At 54.2% G+C, this 25736-nt stretch overlaps 1 protein-coding gene and 1 long non-coding RNA gene across 3 annotated transcripts; one reads left to right on the top strand and one right to left on the bottom strand.

Annotated features, from left to right (window-relative positions):
- Positions 1-1062: 1062 nt before the first annotated feature.
- Positions 1063-6144, bottom strand: LOC123352245 (phospholipase A2 inhibitor gamma subunit B-like). The gene is made up of 5 exons (XM_044992097.1): positions 5995-6144; positions 5457-5573; positions 4787-4939; positions 3688-3828; positions 1063-1421 (listed from the first exon to the last, which is right to left on the bottom strand). The coding sequence occupies exons 1-5, from the start codon at positions 6041-6043 to the stop codon at positions 1207-1209; spliced, it is 675 nt and encodes a 224-aa protein (XP_044848032.1). The 5' UTR covers positions 6044-6144; the 3' UTR covers positions 1063-1206.
- Positions 6096-14701, top strand: LOC123352246. 2 transcript variants are annotated; one of them, XR_006574118.1, is made up of 3 exons: positions 6096-6234; positions 10985-11373; positions 13314-14701. It is a non-coding gene; the product is annotated as an uncharacterized LOC123352246 (long non-coding RNA). The 2 variants fall into 2 exon arrangements; XR_006574119.1 differs by lacking the exon at positions 6096-6234 and having other exon boundaries at positions 9790-11373; positions 13314-13505; positions 14168-14701.
- Positions 14702-25736: the final 11035 nt, after the last annotated feature.

Here is a 25736-nt window from a genome sequence, read left to right as displayed (position 1 = left end):
CCTTTAATCCCAGTGTTAAACACTCGTGTGTTTATTAACTCTCCCCCACCAAGTCCAACGTTCAATCCTGGTGCCCGGCATCTTTCCAACAAGTGCTCTGTGCAGGAAGCAGAGCTGCCCTGGCATCCCCAGGTGTAGGGGGAGGGGAAGCTGCTTTAACCCTTTAGGGCAGGGATCGGCAACCCTTGGCATGCGGCTCGCCAGGGTAAGCACCCTGGCGGGCCGGGCCGGTTTGTTTACCTGCCGCGTAGTCAGGTTCGGCCGATCACGGCTCCCACCGGCCGCGGTTCGCTGCTCCAGGCCAGTGGGGGCTGTGGGAAGCGGCGCAGGCCGAGGGATGTGCTGGCTGCCGCTTCCCGCAAACAAACCGGCCTGGCCCGGCAGGGTGCTTACCCTGGCGAGCCGCGTGCCAAAGGTTGCTGATCCCTGCTTTAGGGTCTCCAGCCCTGGTTGGTGGGTCCTGCCACAAAAAAAATATATTTACAATTAAAAAAAATGAGGTTTTTCAGCTGAACATTTTTCAGTTTTATGACAAAAAATGTGGACTATTTTAAGAAATACCACCTCCACCCCAGTAAACAAACCCCATTTTCCAACAGACTCTAGGGTCTGTAGGAGGGTGGGTGTGATTTCTGATAGCCCCACGACCCCTGCTAAAATTAAAAATGGGGAAATCAGTCCGATCATCACAAACACACACACGTAATCCCAGACACACCCACACCCACACCCGCAGACTCACTATCTCACAGACGGACACATGATCCAAGACTCACGCTTACACACACAATCCAGGACTCGGGATTCTACACACCACACACAAACACAGAATCCAAGCCTTACACACACACACAGTCCAAGACATGGTTACACACGCATGATCCAAGACTTGCTGTCACACACACAGATGCGCACACACGGTCCAAGGCTCATGATGACACACAGACACACACAATATGAGACTCATGCGTTCACAAACCCAGAGTCCAACATTCTCAACGGCACACAGACAGACACACAGTATCTGAGATTCATGATTACAGACAGACACACACACAGGACAATTTTCTCCTGTGTGGTTTATTCAGTTAATCCCACGAAAGGGGCAGTGAATTCGAGCTGGGCATGGGATCCTTTGGCAGGGCTACGCTCGCCACCTGCAGTGTGGTTATCCGGGGCAGCGTGGCTGTGCCGCAGGAGTGGGGATCAGGAGAGGACGTTCGCCAACAGGACGGTAACGAGGGTTGGGAGGATGAGTCTGGCTGGTTCCGGAGCCATGCTGGGCACATGGGAGGCTGGTCTGCATTCGGCCGTGGCGAGATCCGCACTGACCCCCACGAAGCTCCCTTTGGATTGTTGTATATTGGTGCAGGCAGACTCGGTGGCGCAGCCTTTCATGGTGGTGTGCACGGTTGCCTCACCTGTGGGGGACAAAACAGGGGGGTCAGTGTCTGGGGACCTATGGCCTCTTGCGGCTCTGACCCTATATGACACCCTCCCCCTCCGCCTCTGCGCCACTCTCTGCTGCCCATCTAGACCTGCCCCCAACAGTCTCTCCTCCTCTGCTCTGATGTAGTCTCAGTCTGTGGACCTCTGGGCAAGTCATGTAGGGCCCTGATCCCTAATGAACTTTGGAGCAGGCCTGTGTTAGTCCCACCATTCACCTGGCAATGGTGTAGCTCACTGCTGGTGTCAGCTGTGGGATCCTTAAGAAGCTCCCAGTCAAGAGGTCTGTACAGAACCTGGCATGTTGGGACCAGGGAAGAAAGAAATATCTCTGGGACCTCCAAGGCAAACCAGCTGGGGGATTTCTGCAGGAGTCCCCGGGATGGTGTGTTTGTGCCATCATTTTTTCTGTATTACTTTTGATTTGTAAAACAGTAGGTTCTAGAGACACCACAGCAGTATCCCGTCTCCATCAGTGGCCAGCACTAGATTCTGCAGAGAAAGGGATCAATACCACCCAACATGTGGGATAATCTCCTCTTACTCTAGGTCTCGTCCTGATTGCTAATAGCTAGAGATCACCTTAAGACCTGAAAGAGGAGGTTTAATATCCCTGCCAACATTTTTCCGATCATTTATTATGATCACTCCAATAAGCATACAATCCCTTTTTTAATCTTGCTCAACCTTGACCACGGCAATTTCTTGTGGTGGGGAGTTCCACAGACTAACGGTTTATTGATTGGAGAGTGTTGTTGTGGAAAATTTACCACACCGTTGATTTTGGATCAGACAGCCTGAGGCTCCTTTATTTTCATACAAGCATGCGTGCAGGGAGAGATAGCATGTCCCCATGCAAGGGGTTATTTGCTCTCCCTCAATTACAAATTTTATCAAGCTTCTAAAGGCTAAAATCACAAACTATCACTCAATATATTTTGCCTTATTTGGAATGAACGTGTGCAAAACAAGCAAGCTAGACTAATATTTTCTATATTAGGCTTTTTCCTGTTACTGTTCTTTGGCAGTTACGTTGGTGGTCTGCCTGTTCTAAGACCCCTCCTTTGCGGTTACATTGGATAAGGCTCTCGCCACATTCTGGCTGAGCTGGCGCATATGGGCTCTCTTTGTTCCTTTCCTCAGTTCCCCTTTCTCTGGTCTCTTCCCTCCCCCCTCCTCCCCGATGCCCCTTGTACAGATAAACAAGTTTTACAGAAGTTCCAACCTTTGCTCTTACATAGCAATTATTTAGCTATAGGCCTTATAGGCCTTGGGCCTAGCAGGGCAAAGGGTTAATTTCACTATTTTAAGCTTTAAGCTTATAAGCAAGGGCTCTTAAACTCTAAGCATATAAGCAAAGGCTGAGCATATAAGTGGAGGGGTGGGTCGTTCCCGATCAGTGTGTTTCCTTTAATCATAATGAACTTGTCCCTTTTCAATTTCATTGAACGTTCGCTACGTCCTATCCTGTGACCGCGGGCGTTCAGCAGTTCTCCACCTCCCCGCTCTAGAGCTCAGTGACATTGTTCAGCTGAAATTTTTTTTCAGTGAAAAATGCAAATTTGACTACTTCGAAACATTTTGTGGATTCAAAGTCACCGAATTGTTTCAGTAGGAAGAAACCCCATAAAAAACAAACTCTGGAAAAAAAATTGAATTTTTTCACTCTTTTGGTTCAAAACAACTGTTCCTTCCAACATTTTCTTTTTTAAAAAAGACTTAAACAACACTAACAACCCCTCAAAATCAAAACCAGATGTTTCGTTTGACCCAAAATGAAACTTTTTCTGACTTTTCATTTTGTTGAAAGTGCCAAAAAAATAATTTTCTATTAGACCGGAAACAACTATTTTCTTCCAATTTCTGGTGTTGCCATAGAACTGAAGATCTAGCTATCTAGCTAGCTCCCTTATTTGTTCAGCTCTGTGCTCCTCTTTCACAATCATAATTTCACATGTTCTATCATGTCGCCAAGGAAAAATAGCCCCAGTTGTTTCCCTTCTCTCCGCAGGCTTTTCCAGACCTTCCTTGTCACCTGTCTCCACCCTCTTATGAATTCTAAAATAAAACCCCAACGGGTGTGTAGGGGAAACAGAGGTACAGTGAGGAGAAATCATGGGGACAGAATCCAGGAGTGCTGAGACTCTGCCCAACTCTTCCCCACCACAGGGGATTGCCTGTGTGCGTGGCTCCCTCCCGGATGGGGAAACCTGAACGGAGAACCAGCCAAAGGGCCATTACCGCTTTTCACGGTGCCGCTGATATGGATGCACTGGGTCTGGGCTCCTGTACAGGCGACGAGCTCTTCACTGCAGTGATGGGAAAACATAGAGTAGCAGCCGCGGCAGCTCCGGCCGTTCAGGGTGGTGTTAGCCGGGGGCACTAGGAAGAAGCGGAGCAAACGCAGTCAGCTCGGGGGACGAGCCCCAGGAGGCGTCGGGGCAGGGAGAGCAGCTGGGGGCTGCACAGCTCAGCCCCGGGTGCCCCCTGCAGGGGGAGCCGTAGCTCTGGGGAGGCCGGGGGCAGCAGGGGCGGGGGAGGGGTTTGCAGCAGGGAGCCCTGGATCCCGCCCTGGGTGGGGCCAGCTGGGTTCACACCTGGCAGGAGCCTAAAGCCCCGCCCACTAACACCACCCAGCCAGGGACTCAGTGTTATTCAATGGGCACCCCCTGCAGGGCGGGAGGACTACTCCCAGGGGCTCAGTGTTATTCAATGGGGCGCCCCCTGCAGGGCGGGAGGACTACTCCCAGGGGCTCAGTGTTATTCAATGGGGTGCCCCCTGCAGGGCAGGAGGACTACTCCCAGGGGCTCAGTGTTATTCAATGGGCACCCCCTGCAGGGCGGGAGGACTACTCCCAGGGGCTCAGTGTTATTCAATGGGGCGCCCCCTGCAGGGTGGGAGGACTACTCCCAGGGGCTCAGTGTTATTCAATGGGGCGCCCCCTGCAGGGCGGGAGGACTACTCCCAGGGGCTCAGTGTTATTCAATGGGCGCCCCCTGCAGGGCGGGAGGACTACTCCCAGGGGCTCAGTGTTATTCAATGGGCACCCCCTGCAGGGTGGGAGGACTACTCCCAGGGGCTCAGTGTTATTCAATGGGCACCCCCTGCAGGGTGGGAGGACTACTCCCAGGGGCTCAGTGTTATTCAATGGGCACCCCCTGCAGGGTGGGAGGACTACTCCCAGGGGCTGAGTGTTATTTCATGGGGAGCCCCAATGGATTCTTTCATAATCCCTTTTCCATCCTCCCACAGAGCCACCTGCAGGGCTGGAGGGAGGAGGAGAAGAACGGGAAGAGCTGGAGGGAGAAGGAGCAGGGAGACAGAGATGGAGCTGGGTACCGGTAACGGAGGCTGTTTTACAGGCCCGTCCCACACAGCAGGCGATGATCGTGGTCACAGAGATCCCGTTCCCAAAAGTCATGGAAAGAGGACTGAGGCGGCACTGGCTGGAGGACACGCAGGACTTGAAAACGGCAGGACTCTTAATCTCGCCTGCATGGGAGGAAGAGGAGATGAGGCTTCATTCGCTGGTGTTGCTGTCTCCGCCTCCCCATCACAACTCTTCACATGTGTGATCAAGCTAAAGATGGGGAAACTGAGGCATGGCGCACAGGAGGAATGACTCACCCTAGCTCAGTATAGAACCAGGAATGCTGATACCCACTGCTGCTTCCACCCCACCCTCTAGATCGCTGTCTCCTTCCAGATCTGAAGATAGAAGCCAGGAGTCCTGGCTCCCTGCCCCTGCTACTCTAACTCACTAGTCCCCACTCCCTTCCTAGAGCCAGGGATGGAACCCAGGAGTCCTGGCTCCCCGCCCCTGCTACTCTAACTCACTAGTCCCCACTCCCTTCCCAGAGCCAGGGATGGAACCCAGGAGTCCTGGCTCCCTGCCCCCTGCTCTAACCCACTAGACCAGGCGCACCTCCGGGTACTGGGACGAGAATGAAGGAGGGCTGACTCCGAATCAAACTGTGTTCGGGGCTGGTTCAAGGTCTCCTGCACCCACCTATTATGGTTTCTGTTTTCATGATCCCACAGGAGTCCATTCGCTCATTGCAGACTTGGAGATCGCCCGTACAGCTGTCATGTGTGCTGTAGCAAACCTCACACGAAACACAGGTCCCTGTGGAAGGAAAGTCAACATGATTCCTCTGTACACAGCCCTCACTCCACTCTCTCCATTCCCATTGACTCCAGTGGAGCTACGAGCCATTGACCCCAGCGGGGATCTGGCCCTGAATGTCTTGGTTTTGTGCCAGTGTCGTCCCTCCCTCTATTGCAAAACCGAGTGAGGTAGCTGAGAAAGGGGGAGAAATCTTTCCCTCTCCTAGAGCTCGGTGGGAGCTGGAGGTCCCCATCTCCCCAGAAAAGATCGGTGGGGAGAATTTCCCCCCCACAGGACAGGTGGCGAGCAGCCCCCCAGCCCAGGGGCAAGATCTCAGCGTTGGGACATGCTCCTCCCCTCCAGAACAACTATTCCAGGGTGGGTCTTTTTCTGTCAGCACCGGGCAGGGGTTGCAAGACCCCCGAGACCCCGTTCTCACCTGTCTCCAGCAGGGCCGAGAGAAGGCAGAAGAGGAGAGGTGTCTTCATGGTGCCGGGGACGGAGCCGGACTGTGCTGTGAGCCAGGGGTCTCTGACTCAGGAAAAGTTCTGGCCGGAGGTTGGCAGTTATCCACAGAGGCGAGGGTGATGTTGCAATTAGCGTCACCCAGACCAAATTGGAAGCAGGCAGGATATTAGACGGAGGCTTTGGAACATCAACACGGAGGCCCTGCAGAAATGTAAGGGCTGGATGCTGTGTTCATCACATGCCCATGGGCAGCTCAGTGCACTGCCCTGGGTTTGACTCAGGTCTTGGGCGCTGGCTCCGTGGGCCAGGGTGACGCCCGGCACCTGCAGCGGGCTGGGGGGACAGGTGCCGGGTTTGCGGCAGTCGCTTTCTCGATGGATCGGAGGGGCCGAGGACAGCCCTCCGCTGGGAGGTGGTGACGGTGAACTGGGACAAGGGGGGACCCTGGCACAGGGAGAGTGTGGGGGCACGCAGAGCCGAGGGGTGCCAGGTTTGCCCAGGTTGGCCCCTTCTCTGTGATCGCGGTGCCTGGGAAATCTGTGAGGACGCTCTGTGCATGTGGCCAGGCGGCCGGTGTCACGGGCTCAGGATCATCCTGGGTGTCCTGGGTTTTTGTATCTCAGAGGTGGCAACCCTAGAGCCTCTGGCATTGGGGGGTGGGGGAAGGGGGAAGCACAGAGCCCTTGGCATTGGGGGGAGGGAGAATGGGGGGGGGCACAGAGCCCCCTGGCATGAGGAAGGGAGTATGGGGGGCACAGAGTCCTGGCATGGGGAGATGGGGGCACACAGAGACCCTAACATTTGGGGGAGGGGGGGATGGGGGGGCACAGAGCCTCTGGCATTGGGGGGAGGAGGAATGAGAGGGCACTGAGCCCCTGGCATGGGGAAGGGAGGATGGAGGGGCACAGAACACCTGACATTGGGGGAGGGGGAATGGGGGGGTACAGAGCTCCTGGCATGGGGGAGGGGGGCACACAGAGCCCCTGGAATTGGGGGGAGGGGGACTGGGGGCACAATTCCCGGGAAAGGGGGCCCTGCTGTATTAATTTAGATGGTCTAAGGAGGCCGGAGGGGTGGCCTAACCCTGTCACTGTCCAGCATTAACCAGTGGGAAGCAGGGCGGGGGGTTGGCACACGAGATCCATGTCGGCTGCTCTAGGGGACTGGGGCCGTCGTGAACTCGCACGTGGTGTTTACGGCTCAGCTTGCACCGAAGCTGCGTGTAGGGCTGGTTATCAGCACCGCACACAGACCCCTGGCTTGGGGGGCAGGGTGCGGTCGCCGGGTACGGGGGGAGGGGTAATGGGGTGTACAGAATCCCTAGCATGGGGGGATGGGGGGTGCCAGGGGGGCCTTGATGGCTGAGAGGAGGGCAGGGTTGCCAACCCTCCCGGATTGGCCAGGAGTCTCCCAGAACAGGGCTCCATCCCCCTGAGGCGGCAGCAGCCAGTCTGGGAGATTTTAGGGGCTGACAGTCCGGCGGCGCAGCGGGGCTAAGGCAGGATCCCTGCCTGGCTCCCGGAAGCTGCTGGCACGTCCCTGCTGCCCTAGGCGGGGGGCCAGGTGGGTCTGTGCATTGGCCCCACCCCAAAAGCTGACTTCACAGCTCCCATTGGCCACACCCCGTCCCGCACCCCAACCCCCTGCCCCAGCTCTGAGCCCCTCTCACCCAAACTCCCTCCCAGAGCTTTCACCCCACACCCCCTCCCGCACCCCAACCCCCTGCCCCAGCTCTGAGCCCCTCCCTCACCCAAACTCCCTCCCAGAGCTTTCACCCCACACCCCCTCCCGCACCCCAACCCCCTGCCCCAGCTCTGAGCCCCTCCCGCACCCAAACTCCCTCCCAGAGCTTGCACCCCACACCCCCTCCCGCACCCCAACCCCCAGCCCCAGCTCTGAGCCCCTCCCTCACCCAAACTCCCTCCCAGAGCTTTCACCCCACACCCCCTCCCGCACCCCAACCCCCTGCCCCAGCTCTGAGCCCCTCCCGCACCCAAACTCCCTCCCAGAGCTTTCACCCCACACCCCCTCCCGCACCCCAACCCCCTGCCCCAGTTCTGAGCCCCCTCCTGGAGCCTGCACCCCCTCCCGCACCCCAACCCCCAGCCCCAGCTCTGAGCCCCTCTCGCACCCAAACTCCCTCCCAGAGCTTTCAGCTCACACCCCCTCCCGCACCCCAACCCCCAGCCCCAGCCCTGAGCCCCTCCCTCATCCAAACTCCCTCCCAGAGCTTTCACCCCACACCCCCTCCGGCACCCCAACCCCCTGCCCCAGCTCTGAGCCCCTCCCGCACCCAAACTCCCTCCCAGAGCTTTCAGCTCACACCCCCTCCCGCACCCCAACCCCCTGCCCCAGCTCTGAGCCCCTCCCGCACCCAAACTCCCTCCCAGAGCTTTCAGCTCACACCCCCTCCCGCACCCCAACCCCCAGCCCCAGCTCTGAGCCCCTCCCTCACCCAAACTCCCTCCCAGAGCTTTCAGCTCACACCCCCTCCTGCACCCCAACCCCCAGCCCCAGCCCTGAGCCCCTCCCTCACCCAAACTCCCTCCCAGAGCCCAAACCCTGAGCCCCAACCCCGTTCCCCAGGCTCAGCCCGGAGCCCGCTCCCCCACGCCGAACTCCTCGGCCCCAGCCCAGAGCCCGCCCTCCCTGCCCCCCAACCCCCGGCCCCAGCTCAGTGAAAGTGAGTGCGGGGGGGCGGGGGGGAGAGCGAGCGATGGAGGGAGGGGGGATGAAGTGAGGAGGGCGGGGCCTCAGGGAAGGGGAGGGGCAGGGGGCGGAGCAGGGGTGTTTGGGTTTGTGTGATTAGATAGTTGGCAACTGGTTCTGTCTCCTCTGTAAGTGGTTTTAAAGGGGCAGCCCCGGGGAGCAGGATTGGGGGTCGTCCACAGAGGCCCAGCTGGGTGGGTCTTTGCCTGCCCCCCGGGGGTCGTCCGCAGAGGCCCCACTCCCCTCGGTGGCTAGTTTACATGGTGCCCACGTAGCCCGGGTGCAGGCCACAGGGGGGCGCTGGCCCCTCGAGGGGCTGGTTCCTGCGGGGGGGTCTAGGGGGCCACTATCCCCCCCCCACTGGGCCCTGCCCCTTTGGCTCCAGTCCTGGGCGTGCTGCGTCTGTCTCTGGGCCAGGGTTCAGTCCTAGGCCCTGGTGGCATCGCTCCCTGAGCTGCCTTCGGTCACCGACCCGCAGGGCAAACAGCCCTTGGGGGAGCGGGACCCACGTTAACCCTTCAGGGCTCTCGGCTTGTCTAGCGGCTGCTCTGCACCAGGCGACTGTGAGTCTGCTGCTGTCGCTCTGGCGTCTGCCCTGGTAGCTTCGTAGCCACACCCCTGGAAATCGAGGCAGGACTGCAGTGGGGCTTGGCACGGGACCATGGGTCCACTGGTGGCAGGGTCGAGGCCACACCTGGGGCACATGGCAGGAGCTGGGGGACACAGGCAGAGGCCCGGCAGAGCTGGATTTTTAATGATTTTTTATTGTCTCAATGTTTAATTTTTAAGCCTGTTTCCCTATTTTTAGCAACTGAAACTTCTGCAGTTGTGCAAAACGATGGGCGAGGAGCAGTTTTTCATTTGAATTTCCACAGTTGTGCAAATGTGAGGGCTTTTTAGACATTTTTTTTTCCAATTTTTAGACATTGAAATGTCCACAGATCTGTAAAATTGGGTGTGTGTCAGGGGGGAGGTTTAAGCATTTTTTTTTATTTGACTTTCCACAGTTGTGCAAAATTATTATTTTAAGCTTTTCCCCCCCAGTTTTTATCCATTTAAATCTCCACAGCTGTGTACAATGATGGGGTTTAAGCATTTTCTTTTTGAACTTGTGTCCAGGTCAATGTTCGTGCGTGTGGGGAATGATAGGGGTTTTTTAAGCATTTTTGATTTCCATTTTTCATCCATTTAAATGTCCACAGCTGTGGGAAACCCAGGGGTGGTGTCCAGGGCTGGCGCTGGCTTTTTTGCCGCCACAAGCAAAAAAAAAAGAGGAGGGCTCCGTGCCGCTCCGGTCGGCGGGGAGGGAAGGACGCGGGCTGCCCTGCCGAGTTTACTGCAGAGGGCTCCCCTCCTCTGCACCCGGCAGGGCGGCCAGATCGGGGAACCAAAAAAAAATACAAAAAACCACCCTGCCGTTCCGCCCTAGGGTCGGATCTGTAGGATCTGCCGCCCCAAGCACGAGCGTGCCCGGCTGGTGCCCGGAGCTGGCCCTGGCGGTGTCCCACAACGATTATGGAATGGCAGCAGGCCCCGAGATTCAGAGAGTTGGAGCTTTATTCGAAGCTTTAATTGTCGACATCGCATGTCAAAATACACACAGTCAATAGCCTTAAATCAAACTGTGCTACCATCTCAAACAGCGCGCCGCTCACTTTGCTGACCTGCAGGTGTCGATTATTATCGATGGAATTATTTTTTCAGTCAGGGGAGGGGTCGGCAGGCGTGTGCGGTGAAATCGACGTTTACCGATACAAATCAAATCCTTCCAAGCCAACGTATATAGGAAACGGTGGTGATCTGTAGCCCCTTCGAGTGGCGCTATCGTATAACAGGGCCACATGTCTGGTGTTGAAGCACCGCTCTCAAAGATGACATTTTAGCTGGAATCATTGCCAGGCGCATGATTATACAGCCTGAAATCATGGGTTCAAGTCCCCCATACTGCTGCACCCCCTGGAGAAGGTCATTATGTAAAGAGATGGCCCAGTCTGTCAATAAAACACCTACCGCTCAACCTCTGCCACAAGGGAGCATTAAAATGAAAAGAAAGTAATGCAGAAATAACTAGCTGTAGTGTATTATTTGAGCTAGTGAATTAAGCACTAGACTGAGCCCCAGCCCACCTCACTGCCATTCCTGCCTCTGGCACTGGCCTGCTGGCTGGCCTTGGGTGAGTCCCATCACCGTTCTGTGCCTCAGTTTCCCTATCTATAAAACGGTGATAACGATACTTCTCTCCCTTTCTCAAGTGCTTCGGGATCTACTCACGAACACTGCGACACAAGCGCTTGATGTTAGCACCATTTAGCCTAGCAGACAAGGTTCGAAATTTGTAAATGTTTCTCGTGAAATAGTTGTGCAAGTCTCAAGAAGGGGCACTTTCTTTGACATTTTGCGTGAGCGCTTTCATTTGAAAATTTGGGGTTAAAAATTGTGGGATTAAAAATCCTTTTTTTTTTTCTTGTTTCCCCCAGTTTGTGGCTGAAAAAGGGGAGGGGGATGGGACAGAAATGGAGGAAGGGGACATCATTTTTTCCTAAGCAATTTTTATTACAAAAATGGAATTATTTCAAAAAAATTTACCAGTTTTTCCCCTTGCTTCCCACAATTATCGATGGGACGACTCGTGGCAGTGAAGGTAAGTACATAAGCTCAGTATTTGCTGGTTTGGAATCACGGTCTCTAAAGCTGGCTGAAAACAAGTAACTATTTTTGGTGAGAATTTTCAAGAGAATTTCATAAAGGGAAGGGTTTTGTTTGTTCTGTTTCTTCAGTAGTTTTCACCACCCACTTTCAAAAATGCTCAAAACTGACATTTTTCCGTGTCTCTCCCCCATCCCCCATGTTCTTCTTCTGAGAAGAAGGAAGGGGAAATGGAGGAGAAAGAAGGAAACATCCCTCCAAGAATTGAGTTTTTTCATTTAAAAAAAAAAAAGCAAATTCTTCATCCAGTTTTCTTTGTCAAAATTTTTTGACAGAACTTGCTCTGATTTTTTCTAACTGGCTTTATTTCGCCAGCAGCTGGTTACAGATGGCCTGAGGATATTTCCCAGGGCAGAAATTCCCGCCTGCGCCTCCCAGATTCATATATTTCATCTGCTCCCCCACTTCTCTTCATCTGGCTCTGGGGTACATCCCTCCCCCCCCCCACATCTGCTTGAGGGACCGGGTGGGGACAATCAAGGCCCCGTATCCCTGAGAAATGCCCTGAATTCTGCAGGGATGCAGGTGTTCACAGCCGACATGTGTGTGGGTCCTCCTACCACAGGCCCTAATTCAGTGAGGCGCTTAAGCGTGGTGCTTAACTTTAAGCACATGGCTTAGCCCGAAGAGGAATGATCTGGTGCTTAAGAGTTAAAGCTGGGCTTAAGTTTTGGGTCAGGGCTTTTGTGGCTCCCAGCTCGGCCACAAAATCTCCCTCGCAGACCTTGGCTAACAAGTTTCCAAAGTGGCCTGTAATTTGGGTGGACCTGCTGTAGGGGGCGCTGCCGGGGGCAGCAGGGGCTGGGCTTGGCTGTGATGACTATAAAGGAAGGATCTTTACTGTGGCTGCTGGACCAGGACTGACCCTGTGGGCCCCTTGTGCGTTGTAGCTCCCGGCCTGTGCTGCCTACTTTCACCACTAGGGGTCGCACTAAGACTAATCGGCGTCTTGATGTTCATCAGCATGGACTGAGTTGCCTTGTAGGCTCTGAAGTTTTGCACTGTTTTGGTTTTGAGGGCAGTTATGTAACCAAAAAACCCTACATTTGTAAATTGCACTTTCATGACAGACTGCACGACAGTACTTGTAGGAAGTGAACTGAAAAATACAATTTTTAAAAATCATTTTGACCATGCTAATATTTGTAACAAAAATAATATACACTGTGATGTCAATGACAGCACAGAACTCTGTACAAAAATGTAGAAAACCATCCCCAGCCTTGCTCTGAGTGATCAACGAATTCAGTTCAGAGTGAACGGCAGGATAAACAAACACCGGGCGGCCATGAGGGCAGGAGTGAAAGTACCATTAACCACTTACTGGTACGGGGGGCCCGGGAACGGCAGGGCCTCGGGCAGAAGGGGCAGGGATGAGGGTCAGACTCCCCCAGCCAGCCCAGCCGCACTATTTGGCCTGCACCACCCGGGGCTCTGGCTGCTGCCGCGGTAGCAGCGGTGGTGGCCAGGAGCCCCGGGCCCTTTTAAATCGCCAGCCCCAGGGCAGCTGCCCCTCCCTGTTAGTGGCCCGGGGGAGGGCAGAAGCGGCGACGACGTTAAAGCGCTGCCGCGGCAACACTAAGCAGGGTCCTTTGCTGCGGCAGCGCTTTAACGCTGGCTGCATACGGGCCGGTGCTGGCGGCCACTTTTTACCGTACCGGCCTTTGACTCCTGCACGAGGGCCTGTGATTTTAAAAGGGCAGACTTGAAAACACCTGAAAGGAATTAGTTAGGGACGTGGACTGGCCTGAAGACCTCGAGGCTCTGAATGTGGAGGAGGCTGGGAATGACTTGAAGTCAAAGTGGCGGAAGCTCTCTGAAGCCTGGGATGCAGGCGAATAATGTAGGGCCCAGCAATACGGGTTGGACTTTCAGCAGCGCAAACCCGGAGGGCACCACGTGTGTGGCTTCTTCTACCACTGAGAGGCAGCAAGGCGTCAGCGCAATGTTTTCGACATCGCAACTCCCGTGTGTCGTCACGATGGCCAGGATGAGTACAAGGAGGCAGAGAAGCCAGCTGGTGCTTATGCCGGCCTTAAGAAGCTTAAAAAGTGGTGAGGCCTACTGGTAAGGGTGACCTATGCAGGGACAGTCCTGTTAACCAGTATATGCTGGTTAGCACAGATATAGCCATAGCAATAGACCGATAAATGTAGATCTCTTATTAAATATGTATTTTAGGCACTATATTTATATATACAGATTAGTATGCATTATGCACAAACAGCACTAAGCACAATATAATAGCAGTTAGGTAGCCTAAACTGGCCTCCACCTTTACTATAATCCTGTTCCCGTTTGCTAAGTGTCCCACAGCACCGTGCATCAGCTGAAGTTCGCTTTGGCCGAAGGAGACAGGAGAGCTGCCAGGATTAGGAGGGAGGAGTATTTTCTCATAGCAACGGGTCTGGAGTTATTCTCACAGGCCAGCTCCGGAGTGGCCCATAGGAAGAGGACAAGACATAGATTGTTCTACCCTTGTGCAGACCTAGGGGGCGCCCGCTGCACTGCAGGTGCAGGGAACACAGAGATAAGGGGCGTCCCAGCTCAGTTTTTTTAAATAATATTAAATCATTATTAAATTCAATATTTAATAACCATCACAGTACCAAGCAGGGCACTGTTAGCTAATCCACAGACATTAGACATACACGTACCAGGCTAATAGTCTGTTATACCCCAGCACGAGGGCAGTTATGGTAATGGAATTATATTATGTCTTTCCACAGCGCTGTTCACTGGTATGTCCCACAATGCCTCGGACCGGGACAACTCAGCATTTGGCATAAGTGGGTCAGGAAACAGTCAAAGCAAGATACATTTGTCTGATGTCCCAGCACAGCCAACGATACGCACAACTGGCTTAAAATGCAGTGTCCAGAACGGAGATAAGGAAAGGATCTTAGGAGGGGAGTCTGGGCTTTCTTGCTTGCTAGAAACCCTGCTACACATAGAAGTGCTTTGGGGGGTGTATTTTGAACCAGCCGTTTTGTGTAAGGTGAATGGAAAACGCTGGGAGAAACAAGCATCCCAGAGAGATTGTGCGGTATAAACTCCTTCCTTTCTGTATTGGCTGATCTTGTCTTCGACAATAAAAGTGGCTGAGTTTGGTTATTGGTCTAGGGAACATTTTTCATAACAAACCAGCCCTGTACTCGCTCCACTGGATTTTTCCTCCTGAAAGGGAGTTTCTTTGGCTGACACCCTAGCAAAGGAAAGTTCATTTGGGGATGAACGCTGGCAGCTTTCTACCAGCTACAGACCAAACCACCTTCTCTTCACTGTCTAGTTAGCGAGGTGAAATATCCGTATTCTTTATAGTGCTGTATTCATTGGATTAATAATCTTTGACTGAATAATTGCATTGAAGCCTAGTAGGTGCCAGAGTGCCGGGCGGAGCTCCGCAAGCCCCCGGCCCCGCTCCCCCGGTCGGAGCGCCAGCAGGAGCGCAGCAACCCCACGGCCCTGCTTCCCAGGCTGAGCGGGGGGAAGCCCCCGGCCCCGCTACCCCGGCCGGAGAGTCAGCCCGAGCGTGGCAAACCCCACGGCCCTGCTCCCCTGGCCGCAGTGTGGCAAGCCCTGCCACCCCGTTTCCCCGTCTGGAGCGCCAAGCGGAGAGCTGTAAGCCCGCGGCCCCACTCCCCACGCCGGAGCGCCAGCTGGAGCGCGGCAACCTCCGCGGCCCCACTCCCCCAGCTCTTCACCATCAATATTGATCGATGTCAATTTCACCAGACACACCCAAAGCAAGGAACGGCTTTATGCATCAATAACAACAAATTTTTAGGCCTAGTAAGACAAACACTTGTTGAGAACTTGTTAGAGTTTGATTTTAGGCTATTTGCTTTGTATCTTTTCACAGGTGATATTGAGAATTGGTGTTTTCATGGTTAAAAACCTTTAACTTTTTAACTATTTCCACTACTTGCATCCGACGAAGTGGGTATTCACCCACCAAAGCTCATGCTGCAAAACGTCTGTTAGTCTATAAGGTGCCACAGGACTCTTTGCTGCTTTAACTTTTTGAATCTCCAAGTCTACTGTCATTAAATCACTATTGTCCCCTGTCATTTCCCACAATGGTGAAAATTTAAATGGATAAAAATAGAAAAAAAATGCTTTAAAAACCTATCAATATTATCCACTGAAATTGTTAAAAAAATAAAATTTGCCCAAGCCTAGATATATATTGAAAATTGTAGCTCCTGGTCCATGCTGCCTGATTTCACCACTAGGGGTCACTCTAAGATGAAACAGTTTCTTGATGGCCCTGCACACTAAAATTAAAATATTGCCCATCAAAATAAATTTTAAAACTACAAAGAATCTGGTCTCTGGTTTGTTTTATTCAGTGCAACAAAATAAAGGGGAAGCGAATCCGGCCAGGAGCCCAGAGCCCCTGGAAGGGGAGAGGGGCAGGGGTGTTGTTGAGTATGGCGTGGCCATTGCACGGGTGGGGGATCAGGAGACGAACGGCAGGAGGTGGAGCCCAGCCGGGTCTGGGACGAGGAGCCCAGCTGGTCCCAGAGCTGTGCTGGCTGCTTTGCTGGGCACAGAAGGACTCGGCCGCACAGCCCTTCGTGGTGGTGGTGGATGTGGCAGTTCCACCTGCATGGGGGTGGGGGGAAAGGAGGCCAGCGGTGTTGGGGGAGCAGCTCCTCTCCTCAAGCTGGACTAGGACACGTCCTCCCCTGCCTCAGCTCTGCTCTTGGGAGACCCACCTAGGCCCCGCAATCCCTCCATCTGCCCATGTGCTCTGCTCCCCAAGGCCTTTCTGGGCCTGACTGGCCTCCCCCTTGTCCTCTGCCCTGACACAAACTCACTGTGTGCCTTTGAGCAAGTCACTTGCAGCCCTGATCTGGATCCCACTGATGACACCCAAGTTAGATCCAGCCAGTTTTAGCCCCCACCCTGCTCACCTAGCAAAGCAGCAGCTCACTGTTGGTGTCAGTAGTGGGATCTCCATGATGTTTTGTGGGGACTCAAGTCACCATGATGGGGACTCAGGAAAACTAGGTTCAGTTCCCAGCTCTGCCCCAGCCTCCCTGTGTGGCCTTGGACACTTTTCCTCATAAGTCTGTGCCTCTGTTCCCCCATCTGTGAAATGGGTAAAATGCTCCTTCTTTTGTCTGTTTACACTGCAAGCTCTTAGTGACAGTCCTGGCCCCAGGGAACTTGTTCAGTGCCTGCCACAACAAGAGTCTCCAAAATCAGTCGGGGTCATGCAGCTCCTGGCGCACCAGGAGCTCCCAATACCAAGCCAGGCCCTACCAAAGAAAGCTTACAGATAAACTCTATCTAGGCAAAGGATGGGAGGAGGAACAGAGAGGGAAAGTCACTGGCCCTAGGCCACATAGGAGCCAGTGCTGGGAATAGGACCTAGGTGTCCTGATCACCAGCCAACATCTTTACCCAGTGGAGCCCACAGCATCCCGTCCTAGGGTAGGAATTTGGGAGCAATGTGAGACCTGGGGTCCAGAGGCCTGTACTGAACCATGTGCCAGCCAGGGATGGACTCTGGGAACAAGAAGTGGGCCGTGACGCTGTTCAAACGTACTGCAAAGAGGCGTGGCACTGGGGGGGAGGTGGTTGTGGGGGCTAAAGCCACCCCAAAATTTGCCTTAGCCCCCCCATAGTCACGCCCCCTAGCGCAAAGGGCGGCATTGGTCCCACCCGTACTTCTGCGCTGCAAGGGGCGGTGGCGCTGCCTGCAGAGCTGGAGGTCTGGCCAGCAGCTGCTGCTACCGGCCACCCAGCTCTGAACGGTAACAATGTCCAGGGCTGGCCTTAGGGACAACGGTGCTCTGGGGGAACGGGGCGGGGGTGACAACTGAGGAGTGATGGGGGCAGGAAGAGTGGGGTGGGTGGTGCAGAGCTTCCTGGGCGGCACCTGCCATTGGCCACTGTCGGCAGACAGGACACTGGGCTGGATGGACCTTTGGTCTGACGCAGTCTGGCCGTCCTTGCGTTCTTATGACCCGTCTCCTTTCAAAGCTCCGGGAACTTCTGACAGCCCTGAATGCTCTGCTCCGGGGCAAATCATTAACACAGGGTCCTGTTCGCCCCTAGGAACACAGCGGGCAGGCGGACTGATCCGGGAGCGGGGCAAAGAGGGCACGGGGCGGACTGCTGTGCTTTGACGTGCCTCAGCGTGGACAGCTCGGAGCTGCTGAGCATGTGGGTCCCGGCAGCGGAAGAACTCCTGGGAGGGAATCTGCTTCCGCTGGGAGGGGGGAAGAGAGATTGCTGTGCCATGCAGAGCCCGGGGCTGATGGGGGGCGGTTTGGTCAGGCCGCTGTCTGAACTTAGAGAGACAGCGCGCCGGGAGGACAACACACATGCTGTTTCTGTCTCTCCCCACCCGCCACACTCCCTGTCACACACTCCCCCCTCACCCTCCCAAGTTGAAAAGGGGCTGGCAGTCTGCCCACGGAAGGATGGGATTGAGACACCGGCATCCTATGACGCTGTCCCGGCCCCACGAGGCATTGCAAACCCTTCTCAAAGCGCCCCGCGGCCAGTTGCACAGCAGGCTGGCTACCCACCATGCTTTGCTCTGTGTCCGTGCGAGAGCTGCGCTCTGCCGACACACGGAGTTAATTCCAGCCGCACAACTTTTGTCGACAAACCTCAGTAGCGTAGACAAGGCCTTGGGCGGGAAATGGGGCAGGGGTGAAAAGCTACCAGCAAGTCTCCCAGTGTAGACACAAGAACAAATGGGTATAAACTGGACACTAGGAAGTTTAGACTTGAAATTAGACGAAGGTTTCTAACCGTTAGAGGAGTGAAGTTCTGGAACAGCCTTCCAAGGGGAGCAGTGGGTGTACAAAACATATCTGGCTTCAAGATTAAGCTTGATAAGTTTATGGAGGGGATGGTATGATGAGATTGCCAAAATGAGGCTATTAATTTGGCAGTTGATCTTTGATTATCAGCAGGTAAGTATGCCCAGTGGTCTGTGATGGGGTGTTAGATGGGTTGGGATCTGAGTTACTACAGAGAATTCTTTCCTGGGTGCTGGCTGGTGAGTCTTGCCCACATGCTCAGGGTTTAGCTGATCGCCATATTTGGAATCGGGAACGACTTTTCCTCCAGGGCAGATTGGCAGAGGCCCTGGAGGTTTTTCGCCTTCCTCTGCAGCATGGGGCACGAGTCACTTGCTGGAGATTCTCTGCAGCTTGAGGTGTTTAAACCACAATTTGAGGACTTCAGTAACTCAGACATAGGTTAGGGGTTTGTTACAGGAGTGGGTGGGTGAGATTCTGTGGCCTGCGTCGTGCAGGAGGTCAGACTAGATGATCATAATGGTCCCTTCTGACCTTAAAGTCTATGAGTCTATAAGTCTCCATGAAAGTCGGCAAGGAAGCGTGGCTTGCTCATCCACACAGACGCGAGAGAAGCTTCAGCAGGAGGATCCCGGCGAAGGCTGAGACAAGGACCCCGGCTAATTCTGTGCCAGCCGTGTCGCAGGCTGTGGTGCATATGTTCATGATTGGAACTACGCTGTTCCCTTCGACAAAATCGAATGTCATCATTCCCATGGCACAGAAGGATTCAGTAGCGCAGCCGTGCAGGATGTCAAATGGGGCATCTCCACCTGCGTGTGTGGGGGGAGAAAGCAGGCAACTGGCATCAGGGAGCATCTCCACTGCACAAGATGGTGTGGGGCACAACGACCGCCCCCTGCTCTGCTCCTCAGAGCCCCATCTGGGCCCCCACAGCCTTCATTTCCCCATTGGCTCTGCTCCCCCCAGCCCATGACTGCTCCCTACTGCTCTGCTGCGGCAGACACACTGTGTCTCCTTGAGCAAATCACTTGCAGCCTCAATTCAGAGCCCACCAACACCACCCAGACTGGGCTTGTATTAGCCCCAGCACTCATCCAGCAAAGCAGCCCCTCAGTGCAGGTGGCAGGAGTGGGATCCCTGAGAGGTTTAGTGGGGAATTAAGGCAACATGATGAGACTCAGGAAAACTAGGCTCAGTTCCCAGCTCTGTCCCAGCCTTCCTTTGTGACCTTGGACAAGTCACCACATCACTCTGTGCCTCAGTTTCCCCAGCTGTAAAACAGGGAGAATGCTCCTTCCTTTGCCTGTGTAGATCACAAGCTCTTTGGCACAAGGACTGTCACTATGAACTTATTCAGTGCCTGGCACAACGAGGGGCCCCCTTCTCGGTCGGGGTCTGTGCAGCGCCTGGCGCACCAGGGGCTCCCAATACTAAGCCAGGCCCTACCACAAAGAGTTTACAGATTAAACTCTATACAGGCAAAATATGGGAGGGGGAAAAGAGGCAAAGAAAGTGGAAGCCACTGGCCAAAGGTCGCACTGGAGCTGGCGCTGGGAATAGGACCCAGGTGTCCTGATGTCCAGCTGATATCTTTACCCAGCAGTCCCCGCTGCATCCTGTCCTAGAGTAGGAGTTTGGGACAGATGTGAGATCTGGGGTCCAAAGGCCTGAACTGAACCATGCGCCAGCCAGGGATGGACTCTTGGATGAAGAAGCGGGAAGTGGTTTCCCCGGGGAATCTCTAGGGCAACATTCATACACATTCCCCAACTCCGGTGACTCCGAAACCAGCTCTGCGAAGCGACGCCGGGAAGGGGGCACCTTTGTCTTCTGATCCCCTCAAACGTGAGGCCAAGAACAGAGGTCTAAGCCCTGGGAAGGAATGACTGAGCTCGTCAACGGGGCTCTGGGGCTGTCTCAGGGAGGGTTATGAACTTGTAACGAGGAACACCCAGAATAAATTAACGGAAGTTACCACGTGCCTTTTCTTTTGATTGAGTAGAAACATTGGGTCTCGGCTCCGGTACACTCTGTGGTCTCACGCTTGCAATCACCTGAGGTTAAGTAGATGCAGCCACTGCAACGCCGGCCATTGGGTGTGGTGTCAGCCGAGGGCACTGGGAAGAAGCGGAGCAAACGCAGTCAGCTCGGGGGACGAGCCCCAGGAGGCGTCGGGGCAGGGAGAGCAGCTGGGGGCTGCACAGCTCAGCCCTGGGTGCCCCCTGCAGGGGGAGCTGTAGCTCCGGGGACGCCAGGGGCAGCCGGGGCGGGGGAGGGGTTTGCAGCAGGGAGCCCTGGACCCTGTCCTGGGTGGGGCCAGTTGGGTTCACACCTGGTGGGAACCTAGAGCCCCGCCCACTAAACTCCACCCAGTATTATTCAATGGTGCGCCCCCTGCAGGGCGGGACGACCAGTCTCAGGAAGCTAACAGGAGGTGCAGGGGATGGGGGAGGAGAGGCGGAGGTGGGGAGATGTACGTGTAACCGTGATTGCTCTGCAGGCGTCTCCCACGCAGCAGGAGATGTTCCTCCTCCTTGTCTCTCCATTCCACTTTGTGAGAGAGGAGGCCGGCTTTACATTCGCTGGGTGTCGCACAGGTCTTGACAACGGTGTGAGACTTCACTCCCGCTGAACAGAAGGAGAGACAGAGATTTCTTCCCCTTCCACTCCTACATCGTTGCCACCCACTGCACAACGACGGCCATAATCCTCACTCTACCCATTGGGAAACTAAGCCACAGGGCGGGGGGAGGAAGTTCAGAACTTCAATTATGAAATCGCAGCACCCTACCTGCAATTTATAAACCAGCCTCTGCACCGCATGACTGGTGGGTAGCTAATGTAACGGTGATTTTTTTAAAAGGCCCGAGAGGCGATCCTGGCTATTGCAGGCTGGTAAGTCTAACTTCAGTGCCAGGCAAATAGGTTGAAACTATAGAAAAGAACAGAATTATCGGACACAGAGATTAACGTGATTTGTTAGGGAAGAGTCAACATGGCTTTTGTAAGGGGAAATCACGCCTCACCAATCTACTAGAATTCTTTGAGGAGGGCAGTAAACGTGGACAAGGGTGGATATAGTGTACTTGGACTTTCAGAAAGCCTTTGAGAGGCTCTTAAGCAAGCTAAGCGGTCATGGGAGAAGTGGGAGGGTCCTCTCATGGATAAGTAACTGGTTAAAAGACAGGAAACAAAGGGTAGGAACAAACTGTCAGTTTATTGGATAGTTCTCTGTGCAGCTCCATGTGCAGCGGCAGTCAAAAGAGCAAACAGAATGTTAGGAACCATTAGGGAAGGAATAGATAATATGGCAGAAAATATTATAATGTCACTAGATAAATCCATGCGACGCCAACTGATTGAATAGTACCTGCATTTCTGGTCACCCCAGCTCAATATTAGAATGGGAAAAAGAACAGAGAAAGGCAACCAAAATGATTAGGGGGATAGAACAGTTTCCATACAAGGAGAGATTAATAAGATTGGGACTGTTCAGCTTAGAAAAGAGACGACTAAGGGAGGGATATGATAGAGGTCTATAAAATCATAACCGGTGTAGAAAAAGTGAAGAGGGAAGTGTTATTTATCCCTTCGTATTACACAAGATCCAGGAGTCACCCAATGAAACTATTAGGCAACAGGTTTTAAACAAACACAAGGAAGTATTTCTTCACACAACACCGTCAACCTGTGGAACTCACTGCCAGGGGATGTTGTGAAGGTCAAAGTATAACTGGGTTCCAAAAAGAGAGAGATACGTTCTTGGAGGGTAGGTCCATCAATGGCTATTGGCCAAGATGGTCAGGGACGCAACCTCATGAGCTGGGTGAGCCTAAACCTCTGACTGCCAGAAGCTGGGACTGGATGACCAGGATCACTCAAAATTGCTTGATCTGTTCATTCCCTCAGAAGCATTGACAGCCCTAAAATGTACAGGTCAGCAAAGTACGAAGGACGCTGATTGAGAGCCTGCTGGAGTTTGATTTACGGCAATTTACACTGCGTACTTTTGTAGCTGACATTGACAGATTGTGTTTTAAAGTTATAAAGCTTTAACTTTTTGAATCGCAACATCTGCTGTCATTCCACAATTATTGTCTGATACACACACACACACACACACCGCCCCCATGCTCCATCATTTCCTGCAACTTTGAAAACTTCAGTAGATAAAAACTGAGAAAAATCCTTAAAACTAACCATTGTCCGAATGATAAACCAGATCCAAGCTGAATTCAGCCAAGATTAGACGCCCGACTCCCGGCGAAGGGTTCCGAGTTCTGGACCCCAAGCAGAGCTGGGCACCTCCGTGCAGCCAGGACTTAGGGGCCAAACAGCCGGAGGGGGGCAGGGCTTAGCTCCCTGCTTGGTGTGCCGGCTTGTGGGGACCCCTTTCAAAGGTGCTTCTCTCTCAACTAGGAGCTGTATGGGCAGCCCGGGCCCCTGACCCAGGCTCCATGGAGACCACTGGCTGGCTAGTGTGCTAGAAGCCAGGCATTGCAATGCTGGGCCTAAATCCCCTTTGCCTGGCATAGAACCCAGGCGTCCGGGCTCCCGGTCAACCACTGCTCAGATCCATTCACCCCACTCCCTTCCCACAGCTGGGACTAGGAGAGGACCCAGGCGTCCTAGCTCCGCAGGACCCACGATGGGTAGAGTCCATCTCACCTACCCACTGTTTTTTCTCTCAGAGCGATGGCACAGGAGTCAGACCCAGCGGTGCAGGTCTGTAGGTCGCCCGTGCAGCTGGTTCCTGGCCCTTTGCAAACCTCACACTGCAGACAGGCCCCTGGAGAGGGAGAGAGAACATGATGGGTCTAGTTTGCCCCTCCCTCACCTTCCCTGGGGGTTGATCGACAGCGTCTGGAGGCCTGAGGCCGATTCACTCCCGCTGGAGACCCTACAGAAATGCCTTTTCATTGCATTTTGAGCACTGACGTTCAGCTCTGGTCCCTTTCAGTCACATTCGTCCTGGGGGAGGATCCTCCTTCCAAAATGTCTTTCTCCTTTGTCCGGATCTGAAATTTCACCAGTTTTCAGTGATTTTGACCATAAACGTTTCCTGCCGTTTCCAGACTTGGTTCACTGGTCGTCATGGGACCTTGTGGGTTCCAGTCACTTCTTTCTCCTTGCTTCCACTTGTCAGTCTCCTGCTGCTTTTTGGCTGCTTTAACAAACAATTGCATGTAACAGGCTGCTCCGAGTTTTTATTATGTTGGCCACCTAAGGGAATCAGGCCCTGTAGGAACACAGCCCCTCTCACCCGTAGCCAGGAGAGCAGCGAGGATGCAGGCGGCAAGAGATGCCCTCATGGTGATGGGGAAGCAGTAGATCGGTGCTGGGGTCTCTGATGCAGCCAAATCTCCGGCCGGGGGATTTATCACAGACGAACTGAAATAAGAGCAGATGAGGGACGGCACATGCATGAGGGTGGGTGGAACCACAGAGCCATTTGCCAGAGTTCTGGGGTAGCCGCACCTCTGACCCGCTTTGTGGCTGGTATGTTCACGGCACCCACTCGGTGAAGTCAGAGACAAACCTGAAATGCTCCAGCTGGTAGGCTGCAGTATGAGGTGACCGTTTCTGGGAATCCAGAAAGATCACTCACAAGAACACAAACCAGAAGGAGACAAAGCAGGCTGCTCCCTGTGACTGCGAGAGACAACTCAGCCCAGCTTGCTCTAGGCTGGTTCTTTGCAGACTGGTCCCACACTTCCCCGCAGAGCCCCCAAGGCTGCCAGCAGGACCAGGAAACCCCACTCCTCCCACCTTGAAGAGAGAGCTTGCCCCTGCAAACAGTCCTTGATACACAACATCCAGCTCCCTGCAAAAAGGTTCTCAGCCACGCACTACTTTTAACAGCGGAGGGATCCCAGTGTCTAGGCCAGGTCAAACCCGTATCCCTCCTCCAGAGCCAAATTCCCTCTATGTCCCCCCTCCTAGAGATCAGGGCCTGGGCCTGGCACAATCGCTCCTGATTCCCTGGGAGGAGGAGGAATTGCGCTGACCACCCCCCACCCCAGAGTGGGGTTTTGCTCCCCAGACCACACAGCAGTGGTACCTCCCCCACCCGCTTGGGGTCACGTGTGTTGCCACAGACCATCAGGCAGCCATCGACTGGGGGGAGAAAACCAAAGGAAATCAGCTGTTGCCACCAGCTAATTAAACAACATGTGCACAAACCTCCCAGGACACAACAATCCCACCCTGGTCTTAAAAAATCCGAATCGCGTCTTTCTGATATGAGCTACTGACATACCTGGGTAGTTCTAGGCATAATCTAATGGTTTCCATACCTGGTCAAAAGCCTTTTCCAGCCCAGCCGAAGCCCTCACTGTGCTCTGTTCCCCTCCCTCCGGAGAACCACCCCAGAACACACAGGGGACGCTTCTGCCCCCCCCCATTTTAAAAAGTTCTAGCTTCCCATTGGCTCTTTTGGTCAGGTGCCCCCTCCCTCTCCTTGACCTGGGGGACTTTTTAACCCTTTACAGGTAAAGCAAGTAGCTACCAAGAGGGACTTTATAGCTACAGGCTGGCTGGGTGTCCATAAAAGGGAGCTCCCCCCCCCTTCATTTATCACACCCACGTCCCCGGCAGCTCGCTGGGAAGAGAACTGGAGATTAACGGTGTTTCCTCTTTGATACGACCCCACCGCACCCGTCAGTTACCCCGATTGCAGGCTGGCTCTTCCTTTCATCAGCATTCACATGGTAGAGGCATGGGGCTGGGAGCCAGGACTCCTGGGTTCTCTCCCCAGCTCTGGGAGGGGAATGGGGTCTAGTGGTTAGAGCAGGGGGGCTCGGAGCCAGGACTCCTGGGTTCTATCTCCAGCTCTGGGAGAGGAGTGGTGTCTAGCAGTTAGAGCAGGGGGGCTGGGAGCCAGGACTCCTGGGTTCTATCTCCAGCTCTGGGAGAGGAGTGGTGTCTAGCGGTTAGAGCAGGGGGGTTGGGAGCCAGGACTCCTGGGTTCTCTCCCCAGCTCTGGGAGGGGAAGGGGGTCTCGTGGTTAGAGCATCAACAGACTAGAGGGGTATCACTTACCTAACGCTCCTTAGAGTGAAGTTTGCCTGGGGTGAAGTCAGTGGCTGATTCTGCAGAGTGGAAAAGCTGCGCCCATCTCTTGTTCTGTCCTGTCACACCTGGGCTGTGTCTGCCTGTTTTTATAGACGGGCTCAGGTACCTGCTGTGATGTAATATAGAAACTTATACAGATCTGCTCACTTCTCCCGGGACAGTCTGTAAGTTTCTATTCTCCTCACCAGGCCTGCCCACCCTTGGGCCTCTGTGCACACTGCCAAATCCTCCTCCTTCCTGCCGGGAAATCGAATTAGAGGAATGAAGGAAACCAACTCCCCCTGGAAGACTTGGGGTGGCAATGCGGGGTAGCAGGTCACACAAGGGCAGCAGGACTCTTGGGTCCCACTCCTGTCCTTGGGAGAAGCAGGACCCAGTGGTGAGAGAAGTGGGGGTTGGGGAGCCAGGACGCCTGGGTTCCATAGAGTGGACAGTG

This window comes from Mauremys mutica, chromosome 17 (assembly GCF_020497125.1).
Source record: "Mauremys mutica isolate MM-2020 ecotype Southern chromosome 17, ASM2049712v1, whole genome shotgun sequence".
Classification (NCBI taxonomy): Eukaryota; Metazoa; Chordata; order Testudines; family Geoemydidae; genus Mauremys; species Mauremys mutica.
Note: the sequence above shows the minus strand (reverse complement) of the source record. Positions and strands in the feature narration are given on the sequence as shown.